Raw genomic sequence first — 22,430 nt, 5'->3', positions numbered from 1 at the left:
GGAGCAGTGATCAACCTCACAACTCCTATAAGCAATACAATATAGAGAGATGGGAAAAGGGTTTACTTTGATAAACTTTAAACAATTTGCTATGTTATATATCCATTTTGGATATGTATGTTGTTTTTGTGTGATCCCCCACCATTTATAAATTATATCAAGGTGTTACATAACCAGTCTCATTCCATACACATAATTGCAATGTTTGTAAGATCGCCAGTCCCCAAACCTTCTCTTTTCTACCATTGTTATCTTATTATTATTCAACCATTTAAAAAGATACATGCTTTATTACATACAGTGTACACATATATCTAATACAACGCTTAATACTGATGAGAATTTAAATACATTTAATTTTGATGATAATCATTCTATACAGAATATTTTTTAAATAAGATATGGGGGTATGAACTGTAACACTTCACATGTGTGTATTCTTTCTCTGGCCCGTAACACTCATTCCTGAACGTGGAGGTTTTACAAAATAAGAGTAATTACGTATGAAAATTGTAGAAGTGTTGACGTTTCCGGGATCAAGAAAAGAGGCCGAGACCTAGGAGTTGTGCTCTTACCACGTGACTACCATGAGCGGTCTATTCCTGTAAGTGTCCATGTTGTATCAAATAAATATATTTCAAATATGATTTACAATAAACACAGCTGTTAGTTGCAACAGTACAGTAACTCTTAGATGTAAAGTAAGCCTATATAAAAAGAAAACTCTTAGTCATGTTTACTAAAGATGTTATTGTGGTCTACCCTCCTTCAAATTTCCAATGACCTTCATTCATGTTTCGAATTCCAAATAACCTTCATTCATTAATTAAATCTCCAGTCTCCTAAGTCAACGAGGATAAGATCCAGAATACGCGGGATACCCTCGACTTCTAAATTCTCCGCTATACATAAAATAGTTCTCCAGTTATTTACAATATGTCCCTGTATTGCCTTTGATATTTTTAGACATTCTAATGAATGCGCTAGCGTTGTAAAGAGGGCGCGTATGAATCTTGCTATATGTATATGGTATATGTATTCCAAGGAACGAATATGTTGAAAGAGAAGCACAACGTATATGTATTAGAAATGAATTTAATCTTCATAATAACCTTTTGTAAATTCATTCTTTAGAATACATGAAGGTATGAACTGTAACCTTTCATGTGTGTATACTTTCGATAATGTGACACTCATTCCTGATTCCGGGAGTTTGACGAAATAAGATTAACTACGTATTAAGGGTGCAACAATACGCTTGCCTCACGATATGATTTAGCGGCACAGTCGGCACCACATTTTTTTTTATCGTAAGTTATTTTTACAACATAATTTTAAAGCCAAATCTGACGCTTCAAATTAATCCGGACCGGAATACCGAACCGTTGAAGAGTATAAAGTATCGTGAATAGACCTGTAGCGTAATATTACCGTGAATTATCGTTTTATAGTTAATCGCTGCACCCTTACCACGCATGTTAATCAGTGAAGGTTACACATATCCGGGATCAAGAACAGAGATTGGGATCTAAGAGTTGTTCTCTTGCCACCTGATTACCATGAGTGGTCTATTGTAGTGAGTGTTCATATCATATCAAATGCATTTATTTCAAATGTAGTATTATACAATAAACAAAATCATTAGTAGCAAGAGTGCAGTGACTCTGGTGAAAATTAGGCCTATATTAAAAGAAAATTTTAGTCGTGTTAACTAAACGTGTTACTGTTGTCCACTCAGTTTCGAATTTCCAATAACTTTCATTCATTAATTAAATATCCGTTCTGTAAGTATGCATGACAGTATGACCAAGCATACCCGGAATACGCTCGTCTTCCACAGTCTCCCCATCATGTATAAAATACCATAGTTATCGAGTTAATCCCGATATGTCCCGTTACAAAACCTTACCATGTTCAGAGTTATTCACAGTATACCCTAGTGAAAACTTCAAAAATCAGTCCCTGTGTGTCCCCATATAAACCATATAATTTCCAGCTCATTCACGCAGTGCCCCAGAGTAAATCCTTACAACCCCCAGTCATTCAATCATCCAGTCTCCTTTTAGAAAGCTCTAATGATACAATTACTCTTATTGATACAAACTACATGAAGGGGTACAGTTACAACGTTTAATGATACAAACTACATGAAGGGGTACAGCTGCAATGTTTAATGATATAAATTAGCGCATTAACAATCTACAGTATAAACCGTTAACGGTACAATCCTCCCTTATGAAACACTTGTATCATTAAGAGTTCCACTTGAAATGTTGTGACGTTTACTGATACAATCACAACTTGGCAGTCTGAACCTCTAATGATACAAGTTGTATCACTAAGCGTCGTAATAGCAACGCTTAATGATACTTTGAATAAAAAAATGGAATCTAATTGTGATTTTTATTTGTTCATTGTTGACAATTTTGTTTTCAAAATCATTATTATGACCTTGACATTTACTGTTCCCTATATACATGTCTTTTTTTCAATTGAGAAGAAAATGATTTGTTTTGAATTATTAAAAAGGTGTCAATAAGAAAATTAATATATTGATGATAAGAAAATAATTTCTCACCAATGAAATGTAATTATGAATAATTAAAGACGAAAGTACACATAATTATGAATTTGTAATTTAATAATCAAAACCTGATTGCTTGAATTATAATGGCTAGACGCATTACCGACAGTACATGCCCTTCAACCATTGAACGGTTGAATTTAGAATATGTGTCTGTATATAACAATTATGCGTTAATACTGGTAAATGAATGACGCCGGTTAATTGAGAAATGTCTCTTTGCTTCAATATCATACACAATACGTTTAAATGAAGTTTTCAAACAGAAGTATATACTTTATTAGCGATAATTAACTTAATCAATATCTTCAAAAATTATCCAGAATAAAAAAAAAACGGAATTGGAAACGGAATAAATTCTACTTTTGTACATCCATATATTCATTGTTTATGCAGTGAGGATTTAGAAACAAATCATGTGGAGTACACTTGTGGAATTATAGAGGAACGCACCCAGCATGCGACCCTCTAAAATGTCATATCTAAGATAAACTTGATCATGCCCACCATTAATCACGCAAGACTTAAAAAAATGGTCAAAATGGCTATTTAAAAAACTTCATTCTTGCCTTACAAAATCACTAAAATCACTTCGGCTCAGGCGAGCTAAATGTTGATCTCTGTGATTAATAATGAAAACATGCAGCTGATCCAGAACGAAGGAGAATAGGGGTTAAAACACCTGAACCCCGACACCATCCACCCACAGTATACTTATATCTAGGGGATGCTTACTCCTCCTAGGCACTTGATCCTATCTCTGGTATATCCAGGGAGAACGTGTTTGCCCAACTCTTTATTTTGTATTGCTTATACAGTAGACATCCCAGACTTCCAGAGTCAGTCCCTGTTATTCCCCGAATAAAACCATATATTTTCAAGTTCATTCACGCAATGTCCTAGAAAAATACCTACAATCCCCTAGAATGTACGTATCATTCACAGTATAACCCAACATAAAACCCAAGAATGTGCAGTCATTTACGGTCTGCTCAAGAGGAATATCCCGGAATTAAGGAGGATTATCACACCAGAGAAATGTAATAGTGATGGAAAGTGGAGGATGTGCACAATAATAATTTGAAATCAATGAGTTTCAAAATTTCACTTATTTAGTTAAACTGATGTTTTAGTGGAAATAAAGCACAGAAAGAAAACACAGACGCCAGATAGGCTCAAATACAAGAACTACAAACTACAAATAAGCAGTCGACACGTTAACCCTCTGAACTACCAAGCTACATGTAGGCAATTCGAATTAAAAGGAATATACATTTGCTGCTGACATCAATATTGTTAAAAAAGAAGTAGGTCCATGTGATGACGTATCATTCTTCCTTAAACACCGGAATTCCATACTTTTCCTTTACATGCCCCAGTATAAAACCTTAGATTTCATTTCACAGTGCCATAATTTGATTTAGAGTACCGTCGGTTTAAACCTTCACCTGTCAGGATTGAAGAAGATAAGATACAATGAAAGGTGAAGATAACGAACAATGATCAATCTCATAACACGTATAAGCAATACAAAATAGAGAGTTGGTCAAACACGGACCCATTGATGTACCAGAAGTGGGATCAGATGCCTAGGAGGAGTAAACATCTCCTGTCAACCGGACACATTCGCCGTGAACCCTTGATCAGGGAAACGGAGTTATCCGTAGTCAAAATTAGTGTGCCAAGAACGGCCTAACAATCTGTACGAAACAAAGCAGACAACATTTGACTCAATGACAGTTCGTATTGACAAAATAATGTTAGGCCTATATAAGGTAATAGAGCATTATCAGATACAGAAGATGTGATTTATTATATCAATTTCTATTACGCATTGAAATATAATGTTACTATTCATTAATGATGGACATAAGAAATGGACTAAATATCACAGGATCATATCTTGCTTAAGGTCTCTCTCTCTCTCTCTCTCTCTCGATCTCTCGATCTCTCGATCTCGATCGTTTCACCTTATTCATGTTCATCAGAATGAACGCTGATTGAGAGAGAAGGAGGTGTGTGAAATGTCTGTATGGTTTGTGTATCGAATTATAGATATTTTGAAATCACTATTTTGATATACATGTACATGTACCTAAAAGTTTTAATGATAGAGTAAGATAGTACTTCTGGAGATTATATGTTTTTATGATTATTTAATTCTAATTTACTTATTATATTTTTTTTAAATTTTAATTTATTGAATAAATCAAAAATTTATTATTAAAATTATTATATAAATAAAAAATATAATTCATTTGACTTCTTTATTTCATTATGATTTATGACATACGACCACATGTATGTGTCCGGCCATTAAAAGACAGTACCGCTGTCATCAGACCTGTTGGTACACGATGATCCTTATTTATTTATATTTATTTTTAAACCATGGGACAACCCATACATCCCATACAGAGCATATGCATGTTACTACAACACATTTCAACTTCACTATGTTGGTGCATTTGGGAGGTGTTGGAGGGTGAGGCTGGATCGCAATGAGATGGATAGTATTATGGCAGAAGTTATAACAGTCACCAATCGGTTACCGATATATAGTTAACCAATCCTACGAATATCAAACAAACAATAACGGAAGAAACCATCTTATCAATTCTAAAGACAACATAGGCTATTATAAACATTGTCAAACACAAAACAGTTCCATATATTTAGAAGTATTAATAACAAAACAAGCAACTGTGTTGATAAAAGGATTGAGAGTAACATCTAATCTAAGTTTAAAGCATTGGTTTCGTACAATGTAGCAACGTATAAAGTGTGAATGGATGCCTACTAATATAGGTATACTCAATGACATAAAGTCTTTGAATTGTTTTTGAATTTGAAATCCTTGACGAGTTCTCAATCTCTTTGACTAACTATTGATTAAGTATTACACGATCATACACCTGTCATACAAGAGATCTAGCATATCTAAATTATTATAGCAGGTAGTCATTATTCACATGAATCCTATAAAGAATTCAAAGTGAAGAGAATTACAAACACGGACACCTGGATATAACAGTTGTGGGATCAGGTGATTTTATCATCATTTATCTTAACGGTATACATGGTAATGTTGACCAGTATTTGAGACGGTGAATGTTTGCAAGTGTGAGAAAGACGTATAAAGCAGTTTTACATGATAAAAATTACAATAATTGATGAATTAGGTATTGAATATTTGCATTTGGGAAGATTAATACGAAGTTCATTGCCAATCAGTCAATTACTGAAAAAAATTAATGTGACATAATCCACAATGATATATTATGAAGAGAAAAATTCACTGCTTTTCGTGACTTTTCCTAAAAATAAAAATTGTAATCCATGTAGTTCTGTAATGAAACATATAAAATATTTTCGAAAAGAAAATAGAGTCAAAATATAAAAAAATCCGGACCCCTACTCTCTCGAAGAATATCGGAATGCATATTAAGGTGCTGACAAATTAGCTAATTTCGTATATTGTGTGAAAGGCAAAAATAACGAACAGTGATCAATCTCATAACTCCTGTAAGCAATACAAAAAAACACCGACACCTGGACACACCAGGGGTGCGATCAGATGCCTAAGAGGAGTAAGCATCCCCTGTCGACCGGTCACACCCACTGTGAGCCCTATATCCTGATCAGGTAAACGGAGTTATCCGTAGTCAAAATCAGTTTGTATATTACAACCAAAACTCTTTACGACGTAAACACCACAACTTTGTATGACTAATCGATGTACCTGTAATTAATCTCATTGTCAGCAATGTAAATATGTATGCATTGAAGGCACAACATATTGCATGTTGTCGTACAGATTGTGACATTGCTTAATTAATTTCACTTAATTGATTAACCAGTTGATTGGAAAGTCTTCTTGTCTATTTATTATGATTACACACACGTGCATGTTGTAACTGTTTACTTTGATATAACCCTGAACAACTTGTTACGGTGTATCTACATTTTGGACATGGATGTTGTTTCCGTGTGATCCCTCGCCTTATATGAATTATATTTAGATGATGTATAACCAGTTTAATTCCATACACATACTTACAGTTCTTGTAAGTTCGCCAGTCCCTGAAAAGTTCCATTTTCTACCTTTGTTATCTTATTACTGTGCAACGATCTAAAAAAGAAAATACAGGTGATTTATTATATACAGTATGCACATATTTCTCATACAACCCCTAACACTGATGACACTTAAAATTGTTTTACGTGTAAACCTTTTTTCTGAACATTTTTTTTTACCTTTGCATATCTAATTTCATAATCCATACCTGCTTTCTATTTACAGTACATAATCTTTGAATATTTACATTTCCAGTGTTTTGCCTTTGATACCTTTAAAAATTGTAAGATATCCTGTTTCTTGTAAAAGTGATGCAGATGTAAACAGTACGTGTCTGAACCTTGAAATATGGTACGTGTTTTCCGTGGAAAGAAAATCACGTAGTGATAAGAATCACTACGTATGTTAATCTATAAAGGATTTGACGTCTTCGGTATCAAGAACAGTGATCGGAATCTACGACTGTCTCCTTACACTGTGACTATCGTGATCATTCTATTTCAGTGCTTGCACAGAATACCCCAGTACGCTCCCAGAATTCCATTCTCATTTCTTGTTTCTCCCCAAGTAAAATCTTAAAATTCCCAGTTCATTCATGCAGAGTCCAAGAATAAATCCCTACAATTCCCGAGTCATTTATAGTATTTGGAAGTATAACTCCATAGAATATACGTGTCACTCACAGTCTGACCTACCAAAAATTCCTGAATTTTCTAGTCATTCAGTCATCCAATCTCCTTTATAAATCTATGGAATTTTTGAATCTTTCACAGGCGGTAGTCCCATACAAAACACTAGATTATCCCACATTTTCATAGTATTTGTCCGTATAAAACCTCTATATTTCCCATTTATCCACAATGTGCCTCCCCCGTATTTAAAACCCAACATATCTGTAGTAATTCAAAATAAGGCTCGTTATAAAACCCTAAGATTCCTCACTCATTTACACCCGTTTTGAGGAACCCTAGATAACGAACAGTGATCAATCTCATAACTCCTACAAGCAATACAAAATAGATAGTTGGGCAAACACGGACCCCTGGACACACCAGATGTGGGATCATGTGCCTAGGAGGAGTAAGCATCCCTTGTCGAACGGTCACACCCGGCGTGAGCCCTATATCCTGTTCAGGTAAACGGAGTTATCAGCAGTCAAAATCAGTGTGCCAAGAACGGCTTAACAATCGGTATGAAACAACTCAGACAGCATTTGACAATGTAGTTAACTATAAATTGTGAATGGATGCCTACTAATATAGGTATTTTTCAATTACATTCACACTTTGAATTGTCTTTGAATTTAGAATCTTCAACGTTTATTCACTCATTTTACTATGTATTACTTTAAGTATTACGCGACCATATCCGCATCATACAAAATGATCTAGCATATCTAAATCATTATAACGATTAGTCATTATTCACATGAATCCTATAAAGAATTCAAAGTTAAGAGAATTACAAACACGGACCCCTGGATATACCAGAGGTGGGATCAGGTGCCTTTATCATCATTCATTCAATTTCCCTATAATAGCTCTAAAACTTCATTGTTATTTCGGATTTCAAACATTTCGTTTGAGCATCACTGAAGCGACAATTCTTTGTCGCAATGTGCATCTGGTGCATCAAAATGACCCCTGGGTCGAGGCCTCTGCTGGTGGACTGTTAGTCCTCGAGGGTCTCTACAGCCCAGTAGCTAAGTACTTCGTTACTAGCTTGAAAACACGGATGTATATTTAATTGCTGTTATAAAATTTAGAAATTCATTTCAAAATTAAGGATTATCTCCCTCACGCATAGCTCTTATCCTTAGACGAATTTGACTTCACTTTTTTGGCACAGTTTTCCCCTACAATAGCTCTAAAAGTTCATTGTTATTTCGGATTTCAAACATTACGGTTGAGCATCATTGAAGAGACATTATTTGCATCAAAATTGGTACCGTATAAGTTTTACATATATGGTAATGTTGACTAGTATTAAGACGGTGAGTTTTACATGAAAAAAATACAATAATTGATGCATGAGGTATTGAATATTTGCATTTGGGAAGAATTGATACGAAGTTCATTGTTAATTAGTCAATTACTGAAACAAATTAATGTGACATAATCCACAATGAAATCTTATGAATAGAAAAGTTCACTGCTTTTCGCGACTTTTCCTAAAAATGCAAATTGTATGCTATTGATGTACCCTATAATGTACTAGTCGAAGTAGTTCTGTAATGAAACATTCAAAATACCCCCCCCCCCCCCAATAAAGCGAAAATATAAATAATAATAAAAAGAAACCCTCCCCTCTCGAAGAATATCGGAGTGCAAATCAAAGCGTTGATAAATTGGTTAATTTCGTATATTGTGTATCTTACAACAAAAACTCTTTGTGACGTAAATGCCACAACTTTCTATGACTAATTGATGTACATGTAATTCATTTCATTATCAGCAATACAAGTATACATATTGAATGTTTTATACAGATTGTGAATGGCACCAAGAATTATTCATGATGGACCAGAGAGTGAAAATAAAATTGTATATGTTCATAACAATACCATGCTTAATTTCATTTAAGTAATTGACCAGTTGATTGGAAGGTCTTGTGTATTTATTATGATTACACACACATGTGCATATTGTAAGAGTTTATCTTGATAAACCCTGAACAACTTGTTACGTTGTATTCACCCTTTGGATATGTATGTTGTTTCCGTGTGATCCTTCGTCATACATAAATTATATTTAGATGATGTATAACGAGTTCGCCAGTCCCTGAAAACTTCCATTTTCTACCTTTGTTATCTTATTATTGTGCAAGTAACTCAATACAGGTATTTTATTACATACAGTACATACTTATTTTTTATACAACGCCTAACACTGATGACACTTAAAATTGTTTGATGTGTAATGTTTTTCTTGAATAAGTTTTCGGCTTTGCATAGCTAATTTCGAGATCCATATCTTGATTTTATTTATAGTAAGGAATATTTCAATATTTACATTTCCAATGTTTGCCTTTGATATCTTTACAAATATTAATGATAACCATTTTCTTATGAATGCCCTTCAGTTGTAAACAGTGCGCGTATGAATCTTGATATATGGTACATGTACATTAAGTAAAGAAAATGTCGACAAAGAAGAAAACACAATGTAGAAATAAGAAATGCATTTCGTTTTGATAACGATCTTTTAATGTTCAATATTTTTATTACACATGAGGGTATGAACTGTTACACTTCACACGCGTGTATACTTCCTGTAACTCGTGACCCTCATTTCTGATACCGGGAGTTTGACGAAATAAGAGTCACTACGTAAGCTAATCAGTGAAGGTTTGACGTCTCCGGGATCAAGAACAGAGACCGGGACCTAAGAGTTATGTCTTTACCATGTGACTACAGTGAGCGGTCCATTCGAGTGAGTGTTCATGTTATATCAAATGCATTCATTTTAAATATGGCATTATACGATAAAAAAAATTATTAGTAGCAAGAGTGCATTGACTCCGTGATGAAAAATAAGCCTTATGAAAATAAAGATCGTCATGTTTATTAAAGGTGTCTTTGTAGTCCACTCTACTTCAAATTCCCAATAACCATCATTCATTAATTGAATATTCCGTCCCTTAATCATTGGTAGTATAACCAAGCATACCCGGTACGAATTGTACCCTCGTCTTCCACAGTCTTCCCTACATAAAATACCACAGTTTTCGAGTTATTCACAATATGTCTGTATAAAACCCTACCATGTTCAGAGTTATTCACAGTGTACTGCAGTAGAAACCCCAGACATCCAGATACATTCCTTGCTTGTACCCGCATAAAACCATAGAGTTCCAAGTTGATCCATCCAGTGCCCCAAAGTAAATCCCTACAAATCCCGGGTCATTTATAGCATGGGGAAGTACATGTACAAATCCCTAGATTGTACGTGTCAATCACAGTGTGACCCAGCATAAAGCCTATGAATTGTCCAATCATATCTGGTCTACTCAAGTGGAAAATCCCAGAATTTTTCTGTCATTCAGTCATCCAGTCTTCTTTATAAAACTCTGTATTTTTTCACTCTTTCACAGCCCGCCCTCCCATATAAGGCACTAGAATATCCCAGTCTTTCACATTATTACTCCTCATAAAATATCTATTGGATGCTCATTGTCATTGTCTCATGACATCTAAGGTTGTATCGTTACAATACAGTCTATCATTGGATGAAATGCTGCCTGACGAGTTTCATACGGAATGTTTGGCCGTTCTTGGCACACTGATTTTGACTACGGATAACTCTGTTTACCTGATCAAGATATAGGGCTCACGGTGGGTATGACCGGTCGACAGGGAATGCGTACTTCTACTAGGCACCTGATCCCACCTCTGGTATATATCCAGGGATCCATGTTTGCTCAACTATCTATTTCATATAGCTTATAGATGTTATGAAATTGATGACTGTTCGTTATCTTCACCTCATCCGTCCACAATGTGCCTGCTACATATTCTCCCCAATAATTCAAAATAAACCTCGTTATGAAATCCTAGGATTCACTACTAATTTACACTCGTATTAAGGAGGAATAACTCACCAGAGAAATTTGATTAAGTTATGGAAAATGCAATATATTTTCAAATCGTAGGGTTTCCAAATTTCACTTATTTAGTTAAGATTTCGTTTTAATTGAAATAAATCGCAAACAGAAAACAAACACACAAGAACTACAGATCAGCAGTCGACACGTTAACCTCCTGAGAAACTAAGCTAGGCAATTTTAACTGAAAGGAATATACATTTTTGCTAAGATCGATATTATCAAAACATAAGTCTGTTCATGTGACGATGTATCATTCTTTCTCAAACATTGGAATTCTACTACATGCCCCAGTATAAAACCTTAGAATTCATTGAACAGTGACGCAATTTGATTTAGAGAAGCGTCGGTTTGGACCTTCATCTGTCAGGATTTAATAAGATAAGATAGTGTGATAGAGAATTATTATATACCCATCAATATATCGTTCTTTGATACTGTGGATTTCACAGCGTGTGATCCGGTTTTCCGGATCACCACACTGTGGTTTTTTGATTCCGAATCAGTATCCTCTGAAACTGATGCCGTCACAATGACGTCACAATGCATCAACGCAACGTTATTTGTGGAAAATATTGACCGCGTCACAAAACAAAACTACGCACACAAAGCATAAGTTCATGGTATATCTGTGTTTTTGATATTTGGATTACATTTATCATCTTATAAATGTGGATTTAAAATGCAGAAGGGAGTATATGATAAATTTATCATTACTACAGTAACTTGATCTTAAGAGTTGGATCACGTCTCGTTTACACGCTCAGATCATCAGATCGCGTCTCGTGTGATCTGATGATCCGCGCCTGTCAACTCGATGTGATCCGACTTTTCGGATCAAGTTACGGTAGTAATAATATATATTTATCAGATACATAAGATGTTATTAATTAAATCCATTTTGATAAACATGAAAATAAAACGTAATTTTTCATGAAAGGTGGACATAACAAATGGACTATATTTAGAAGTATCTATAACGAAACAAATAAACTGTGTTGATACAAAGATTCAGGGATACATCTAATCTAATGTTAGAGCATTGATTTTATACAAGGTATCTAACTATATATTGTGAATGGATATCTACTAATAAAGATATTCTTGACGAGTTATCAATCATTTTCACTATATATTGAATAAACATTGCAGAAACATATCCTTGTCATACAAAAGATCAAGCATATTTAAATGATAATAAGTAGTAGTCATTATTCACATGAATCTTATAAATAGTTCAAAGCTGAGACAAGGGCTAATACAGTTCCTTGAATATACTAGTTCCAACAAAACTTCGATGATAAAAAGATCGACACAACATGATTAAATTTATCATGTTCCCTGAACAATTTTATTTACTATGAAATGATTCAAAATAATTAGTCCATTCAACGAAATGATATTTTGGAAGCATCCAGATGGAGAAATAATACTCATATAGCTTATTAAGGTATGGTTCACCTTGAGGAGAATATGCAATCAGTTTCATCTCGTATAGCTACATGTACGTTAATATATCAACATGTTAATAGATGTACGGTAATATAACAACCTGTAAATACATGTACGGTAATATATCATCATGTAAATAGATGTACGGTAATATACTAACATGTAAATAGATGTATGGTAATATGACAACATGTAAATAGGTGTACGGTAGTATATCAATATATAAATAGATGTACGTTAATATATCAACATGTAAATAGATGTACGGTAATATATCAACATGTAAATAGATGTACGGTAATATAACAACCTGTAAATACATGTACGGTAATATATCATCATGTAAATAGATGTACGGTAATATACTAACATGTAAATAGATGTATGGTAAGATGACAACATGTAAATAGGTGTACGGTAGTATATCAATATATAAATAGATGTACGGTAATATAACAACATGTAAATAGATGTACGGTAATATATCATCATGTAAATAGATGTACGGTAATATACTAACATGTAAATAGATGTATTGTAATATAACAACATGTAAATAGATGTACGGTAATATATCAACATGTAAATACATGTACGGTTATATATCAACATGTAAATAGATGTACGGTAATATATCATGATGTAAATAGATGTACGGTAATATAACAACATGTAAATAGATGTACGGTAATATACTAACATGTAAATAGATGTATGGTAATATAACAACATGTAAATAGATGTACGGTAGTATATCAACATGTAAATAGATGTACGGTTATATATCAACATGTAAATAGATGTACGGTAATATATCATCATGTAAATAGATGTACGGTAATGTATCATCATGTAAATAGATGTACGGTAATATAACAACATGTAAATAGATGTACGGTAATATACTAACATGTAAATAGATGTACGGTAATATATCAACATGTAAATACATGTACGGTTATATATCAACATGTAAATAGATGTACGGTAATATATCATCATGTAAATAGATGTACGGTAATATACTAACATGTAAATAGACGTACACTGTACGGTAATATATCAACATATAAATAGATGTACGGTAATATATCAACATGTAAATAGATGTAAGGAAATATTAAAACATGTAAATAAATGTACATATGATATCAGTCGGAAAAAAGGAAACCTGTATGTAGAATTAGCTAACGTTTGCAGTTTACTGTGAATATGAAAATGAATCTATACGGGCTTTATTATATAAATAGAGGGACATACAGGGTTCAGAAAAAGGACAATGATGACATGAAGTAGGTTAGGGTAGGGATTGAGGTGTAGTCTGTGGGAGTTGTATGAAGTCTATGACTTCGTTTCGTTCAGGGGAATACTTATGAAGTTAACATTACACCTAATGATAACGTTGAAAACGATAGCATTATAGTAAAGTGTAATTCAGGGGTTTTGAAGATTAAAAAACCAGTTAAATGACAGGAAAGTACTGAAATATAGATTCCTCTTGCTTATAAAGATGTCAATCAATAATTGGAATGGCTAACTTTTGCATCAGCTCAAATAGACACACTTGTCTGTAATATTTCATTTGATAGCAGGGTTATACAATAAACCGATCACGCAACAAAACAGGAAGAGATATTTTCTCCTATCAGTAATCTTTAACACTCTAAAGGTTGAAGAACACAATGCAATGGAGAATGCTAAAATGGGAGACAATTAGTCATAGATAGAAAAACAAAAGGCTTAAAAGAATACCAACGGTAATAAAATGATGTACAATGCACCACATATAATAAAAGACCATATTGAGGTTTTCTATAGTATTCCCCAGTACAAAATCACGTCATTCCTCCATTATCCACAAATATTTCGTAATAGAATTAGGGATTCTAGTGTCATTCACAGTATTACAGTGTATAAGATCACGCAATTCTTTATTAATTCAAAATTGCCAAGAAAACAACAACAACACCGCAGTATAGCCTAAATAAATCCGAAAAATATCCAGTCAACTAAATGATGTCCCTCTATTCAATTCCAGAAATTTATTCTAGGCATCCTAAACAAGTCCCCATGTATGATTTTGGAATTCCCCTGCCATTCACAGTATCCTGATGTGTACAACCTCACCATGCTCCTATATTACCACATAATTTAACAGAGATCAAGAGTATGTTCCCCTATAGAATCCTGTAATTCCTAAGTCATACATGGGATATCCCCGTGAGAGTCAGGATTCCTTAGTTATTCAAATCAAATCATGTATATGTAAGAAATCCGGAATTCCACAGTAACACTTAGTATCTCCCGTATCAAATCCTAGAGTTTCCCAGTCACTTACAATATGCTTTCGTATAAAACCATAAAATTACTTATCCCTATGAATACCCACCCTGCAAGTTACTAGTAATACTGAGTACCCCAGACTATTTTCAGTTATACCCAGTGTCGTGCGTATAAAACGTCAGAATATCCATCCAATAGCGATTTGCGTGAAAACCCAAATTATTTCCTACTCATTCAAAATCTGTTCCCCTATAAAACGCAAAAATAATCCTGCTGTCCAGAATACGCATCATAAACGGCGATTTTCATCATTAATGTGTCATGTGTCCTTGAATAAAAATATAGATACTAAGAATCATCCCATTATCCACAATGTCACTTTAAGAACCGTTACAACTCCCCAGGCAGCCACAGTACACCTTCTTATGAAAACCTAAAAGAACAAAGTACGCTAGCTATTGGCTGAGATATGTTGCGTTACTAAACACCATAAAATTAAACTGGGTTCAAAGCTTAGGATGTGCATAATTCAATGGTATATTCAGATTAACAAATAAAAATTCTACTATGAAATGGTATCCTTAAGTAGTTACAAAACATCCATTTTTTCTAATCCTATATCCGGAAATTGGAAATGCATTCACAATTTATCATTGATTGCAAAATAGATTTACTACGTTTATTATGCATTTCACATCAACTTTAATTCAAAACAAATAATATAAGGTAGATGGAAAATTAAATAGATAACTCCACGAAAATACTTTATGTAAGCAGAGTTTGGTGAAAAGCAGGATTGATCTCGACGACAAAAGAGCACATTCAATATGCGAGGGTTGAGTTTAGGCTTACGGCGATGTTTTTCTGTATATCCCGAACCATTGAATTGATTTATTGTATCTTGTTTAACGTTCCTCTAGAGAATTTTTCACTCATATGGAGACGTCACCAACGCCGGTGAAGGGCTTCAAAGTTAGGCGTATTATCGGCGCTTACGACCATTGATCAGTGAGGGTTTTTTAGCGTGCCACACCTACCGTGACGCAGGGCATCTCTTTTTAAGGTCATATACAAGGCCATGGAACTATCACTACCGGGATTCGAACCCCGACCCTGAACGACTGAAGGTTGAAAAATACCACTTTGAATTATACAACTAGATATAGCCTACATCATGAATGTAGGTTATCCATGTCACTTTTCCAAAAAAAAAAGAATAATAATAATAGCGTGGAGGCTTTCTGTTGAACAGATGACCCCGTCGAATAATGTATCTTATGAAAGAAGATAACGAACAGTGATCAATCTCATAACTCCCATAAGCAGTACAAAATAGATAGTTGGGCAAATACGGACCCCTGGACAGTCCGCTTCCGCTAAATGCCCGGTACCACTCGTCGAGGAAATTCGAACAGTTTTATCCTTGCATAAAACTGCTTCTTGAAACCAAATTCCTTGCCGCGTTTTGAACTGTCCTTTATCTATATTTTTTCGTATAATATTTGAAATTATGTGACATAACTACAGATCAGCAGTCAACACCTTAACCTCCTGAGCAACCCAAGTAGGCAATTGGAATCAAAAGGAATACACACTTGCTGTAGGGAAGTCGAAATAATTATACATTTGTTCCTAATCTTGATTTTAACCAACAAGAAATCAGTCCATGTGATGATGCATATTTTCCCTTAAACCCTGGCCTTCTATGGTATTCTACGACATGCTCCAATGAAAGGCGAAGATGACAGTGATCAATCTAATAAGTCCTATAAGCAATACAAGATAGAGAGTTGGGTAAACACGGACCCCAGGATATACCAGAAGTGTGATCAGATGCCTAGCAGGAATTAAACATCCCCTGTTGACCGTTGACACCTGCCGTAAGCCCTATATCTTGATCAGACGAACATAGTTATCCGTAGTCAAAAGGAGTGTGCTAAGAACGGCTAAACAATTGGTATGAAATACGTCAGATAGCATTTCATCCAATGATAGGTTGTATTACCAGTATCAAACCTGTGATTTCATTAGACAGTGACAATTTGATTTAGAGAACTGTCGGTTTGAACCTTCACTTGTCAGGATTGAAGGAAATCAGATATGACATAACTGAGAAATATCAGATGCAAAAGATGTAATTATTTAAATCAATTTTGATTAAAAATTGAAATAAATTGTTACTGTTCAATATTGATTGACATACGGAATGAACTACATTTAAAGGTATCTATAACGAAGAAAGTAACTGTTGATACAAAGATTCATAATTACATCTAATCTAATGTTAGAGCATTACTTTTGTGGATCGTAGCTAATTAAATAGTGTGAATGGATGCCTACTAATATAGGTATTTTCAATGATTTTAAGACTTTGAATTGTCTTTGAATTTGATATATTCGATGAGTTCTCAATGAATTTGACTAAGAATTGATTAGGTCTTGCACGATCACACTCCCCACCCCTACCGCGCTGATACAGAAAGTGCATTTGAATTATTATAATAGTAATTATTGAATCCTATAAAGAATTCAAAATTAAGAGAATGTCAAGTACGGATCCCTGGATATACCAGAGGTGGGATCGGGTGTCTTTATCATCATTTATTACTCATAGATTGATTGATTGATTTGCTTGTCCCGTCGAGAATTGTTCACTCAAATTGAGACGTCACAGCACAAATTGAAATAGCACAAATATAGACCAATGCTTAGCATTCAGAGCCATAGCAGTGTGGGTTCTTCGTTGTGCCAAAGCTTGCCCTGACACGGGACCTTCATCTTTAAGGTCAAACCGAAAGAATCGTGATTTTTACTTCTATCTGGCGAGCGGAACTTGAACCCACTACCCCCCAGATACGAAACGAACGCTTTACCATTGAGCTGCCGTGACCGGTTATCATCATTTATCTAAACGGTACAAATGGGAATGTTTACTAGTATTTGAGACGGTGAATGTGAGTAAGTGTGGAAAGGCCGTATTAAAAACTTTTATATGATAAAAAATTCAATAATTGATATTTCAAGTGTTATATATTTGCATTTGGGAAGAATTTGTACGGAGTGTATTGGTACATGAAGTGAATCCTTGAAACAAACTAAGGTAGAAAGGGATTGCAACCACGTGATCAGTAGAAATCGTGTAATTTCACTTGAATCTATTTTTCGGAATTCCGTACACCGTCATAGAGTTGTTGAAAAACAAAAGGGAGTTCCAAAAGTGTCTTGTTGCTGTGACTGACTCGAAGATTGAGGGGGCGTTTCAATGGAAGCTAAATAAATTGGCCATAATTTAGATTAGGAATACGTCACTGCAATAATCGTAGATCAAATGTTTCGTCCGTGCAGTATGGTACTCTTTGAGAAGCGAAATGCACCACCATGCATAATTGCACTACCTAAACAAAGTTGTTGATGCAGCGTGATGGCCGAGTGCTGCGAGTTTCAATTTCAATACTGCTTATGTAGTCATTGAGAGTCTAAACAAAGTTTCTTCTGATGAGAGGAATTCGATGGACTCATTCAACATGGACAACAAAATCATAATTTCGTTTGGGAAGTGAAAAAATGGCAAATTAGATTTCTATTCAACCCACATTTCCTCTCCTATTTCATAAAAAGATTTTGATGATAACATATCTGTTACTTTATAAACACACACCTTGGAGAAGATGTTTCATTTTCTGTTCAGTTGTGTATTCCATATGTGACCCAAATATAACTCCTACATGCACATGTACAGACATTGTAAATGGATGTCATGGATACCACAATTGAAAACGCGGGGTCTCACAGGTTGTTGGAGGTCATATGTTGTAATAAAATTCTATTTGGTATAATTGATATTACAAATGTACTGATAAAATCTTGAAATTTCACTGACCTAAGAGATATATTAAAAGGAAACTGGGAACATGTCACATGCATGTAGGTCTACAACACTGTATTCAAAATTATGTAAAATCATATCCCCCTCATAGGCAAATGTATGTATTGTAAGTAAATAACATATGAATGTGCTCTTCACCCGCACTTGGTAAACAAAAAACAAGTCTCATAAGTCTAGAGTTGATTTTTCAGAATATTGTAGGAGTTATGAGATTGATCACTGTTCGTTATCTTCACCCTGCATTAGAATAAGCTGGCAATTTAGGAAAAGATATCTGTCATCTCATATTGCAATATGATAATGATCTTTTAATATTCGTCACATAAAGGGCCCTGGGGTAATGTACAGCTTAAATAGTAATTAGTTATAACAATATGAATAACAATCATGCAGATGTACTACTACTGTCACAGACTGAGTGCACACTGCTCTACTACACACATTTAACATATTGTTATACTGATTTCAGATAAACGTTAATTCAACACAATGAAATACATACAGTAATTGCAATATACATTGTATGTAATTTTTACTATATCAGTATTTTAAAGTTCACTGAATATGAATTGAGACCGGATTTTAAAATTTACATTGTTTTACGCAGTATCATTAATGATTAATAACTGTGCAAATATTAACCATGGTGATGTTTAAATTTAAGCATTATCCTAAGGACCAATGCAGGTTGAAATGGGCTTCGAGCCAATAAGTTCAACAGCAATTTGCCTTGGAAATTGTCAAGAAAGGTACAATATAATCTGATATATACTTTTTCATTTTAACATCAGACAACATTTGTAAAGACAGTTTTTAGTATATTAGATATTCTTTTTTCAATATTTGAATATATATGTTTTCAAAAGGTACTTTATTTACAGTGATGACGTCATATCTCCTGGACCCTACAACTTCTTAGCTTACCAAGAAAATTCAAGAATTTCTGCAAAATGTGGGACTTGGAAAGAATCATTAAAGTATATGTGATCAATGAATATTGTGTAACATACAAAAGTATGAATTTAATGAAAAACAAATAAATATACTCGTGTATCACGTGCCGTTTTAAAGTTAAGTATCCTGCCTAAATATAGAGGACATGTCATTGTTGATTATTCTGATTCTTCGATAAATCAAAATCAGTAAATATTTCAAAATGAAAATGCCTATCTTATAACTTTAATCAATGTGTGAATTTCTCTTGCAAATTAAAGTTTAATTGAACATATTACATCATGGATGACTATGAACTTTACATTTTATTATTAATAAATGTTTCCATAGATACTAACTTTTACATCAATCAATCAATGCTTTATTCACATAAATGTACAGTCATACAATACAGAAAGAAAAAAATGTCTTCATGGGACTAGTTAAACCCCCGACACAAACACACGCATACACATACGCAATATACATGCATTCTGAGTTATCCACTAGCGAGTTATTGGTTCAATGTGAGACGACAAGTAGGACTATTAAACTTATGAAAGACATATATATCTGCGAGAGCAAGATAGCTCAGATGAGCGTTGAGATCCATGCGTCGCTTGAGTTGAAGTCTTTCGAACCATCTGGTTTGGTTTGGTTTGATACAGTTTAACATCCCTCTTGAGAATTTTCACTCATATTGAGACGTCATAATTGCGGTGAAGGGCTGCAAAATCCATGCCTATACACGGCCTTTCGATCTTTGAACAGGGGGGGGGGGGGTCTTTATCGTGTCACTCCTGCTGTGGCATGGGGACTCTGTTTTCACGGTCTCATCCAAATGACCGCCCCATTTAGACGCGTCTTACAACACGCAAGGGGTACTGAGGACCTTTCCTAACCCGGATTCTCACCATTGGTATTGGATATAAAGTTTTTATTTAAATATATTTGGTGTACTATACTGTATAATGATATCAACTTCTTTCAGAAATATATATATATAATAGGTAATTGTGTTTGGTTATTATAAAAGATTGTATAAAAATAACTAAATATTAATGCAATCATCTTGAGTGCAACAATTTCAACTAAGAGCAGTTAGAGCACAAACATAAATAGCTGATATAGAAGTCTTCTATTATAGTTATGTTCAATTCTCAAAGATGTAATTTGAGAATACTTAAACATTTTTTTAAGTTATAAAAGGTCAGTAGTTTATCTGTGCTGGCTGAATCTATCTTCTCAATAGACAAAGTGCAATAATGCCAATGTTCCTTCCTGGCCATTCTTTCTACCCTATTATTTTTTTGTTGGCAGCTAAAGCAAAGGTATGACACTGTGTACAAATACTGTGTACTATTTTAAGCCAGTGCAGCTTTGTCAAAGTAATGTTGTTGCATGCTAATAATGATTGCTGAACTTGAAATTGATGTGTAATAATGAATTATATGAAAGGTTGTTTGAAACCATATGTGACAAGTTATGATCCTTTTTACAATAAAACTGTTATAGATCTTCAAAAGCTGCTGACGCGATACATGACATATTTAATGTTGTAATACAAATTGTGAACATCTCCACGTATTCTTGATGAAGGACCAGGAAGTGAAAATAAACGCCTACGTTCATTACAATACTTAGCGTAATTTCATTAAAATTATTAACCAGTAGATAGAAGGTGAAGATAAGGAGCAGTGATCAACCTCACAACTCCTATAAGCAGCACAATATAGAGAGATGGGAAAAGGGTTTACTTTGATAAACTTTAAACAACTTGCTACGTTATATATCCATTTCTATAAATTATATCAAGGTGTTACATAACCAATCTCATTTCATACACATAATTACAATGTTTGTAAGATCGCCAGTCCCCAAAACTTCTCTTTTCTACCATTGTTATCTTATTATTATTCAAGCATTTAAAAAGATACATGCTTTATTACATACAGTGTACACATATATCTAATACAACGCTTAATACTGATGGGAATTTAAATACATTTAATTTTGATAATAATCATGCTATACAGAATATTTTTTGTTATAAGATATGGGGTTATGAACTGTAACACTTCACATGTGTGTATTCTTTCTCTGACCCTTGACACTCATTCCTGATCCCGGGAGTTTGACAAAATAAGAGTAACTAGGTATGTAAATTGTAGAAGTGTTGACGTTTCCGGGATCAAGAAAAGAGGCCGGGACCTAGGAGTTGTGTTCTTACTACGTGACTACCATGAGCGGTCTATTCCTGTAAGTGTCCATGTTGTATCAAATACATATATTTCAAATATGATTTACAATAAACACAGCTGTTAGTTGCAACAGTACAGTAACTCTTAGATGTAAAGTAAGCCTATATAAAAAGAAAACTCTTAGTCATGTTTACTAAAGATGTTATTGTGGTCTACTCTCTTTCAAATTTCCAATGACCTTCATTCATGTTTCGAATTCCAAATAACCTTCATTCATTAATTAAATCTCCAGTCTCCTAAATCAACGAGGATATGATCCAGAATACGCGGGATACCCTCGACTTCTAAATTCTCCGCTATACATAAACTACCATAGTTCTCCAGTTATTTACAATATGTCCCTGTATAAAA

At 34.1% G+C, this 22,430-nt stretch overlaps 1 protein-coding gene and 1 long non-coding RNA gene across 38 annotated transcripts in view; one reads left to right on the top strand and one right to left on the bottom strand.

Moving 5' to 3' along the window:
- LOC125658000 (leucine-rich repeat-containing protein 70-like) overlaps nucleotides 1–22,430 on the bottom strand; it is a 180,971-nt gene that overhangs the window by 140,998 nt on the left and 17,543 nt on the right. For 31 of the 37 annotated variants that reach the window (XM_056150298.1, XM_056150297.1, XM_056150285.1 and 28 more), the window contains one exon: nucleotides 6,645–6,716. The exons of the other annotated variants lie outside the window; for them this stretch is intronic. In XM_056150298.1, coding sequence (XP_056006273.1) covers nucleotides 6,645–6,716 — 72 coding nt within the window. The remainder of the gene's footprint in view (nucleotides 1–6,644; nucleotides 6,717–22,430) is intronic. 37 annotated transcript variants of the gene reach the window in all.
- LOC130050370 (uncharacterized) lies at nucleotides 9,855–20,526 on the top strand. The gene is made up of 3 exons (XR_008798797.1): nucleotides 9,855–10,093; nucleotides 19,550–19,634; nucleotides 19,767–20,526. It is a non-coding gene; the product is annotated as an uncharacterized LOC130050370 (long non-coding RNA).

Source organism: Ostrea edulis, chromosome 9 (genome assembly GCF_947568905.1).
Source record: "Ostrea edulis chromosome 9, xbOstEdul1.1, whole genome shotgun sequence".
Lineage (NCBI taxonomy): Eukaryota > Metazoa > Mollusca > Bivalvia > Ostreida > Ostreidae > Ostrea > Ostrea edulis.
Note: the sequence above shows the minus strand (reverse complement) of the source record. Positions and strands in the feature narration are given on the sequence as shown.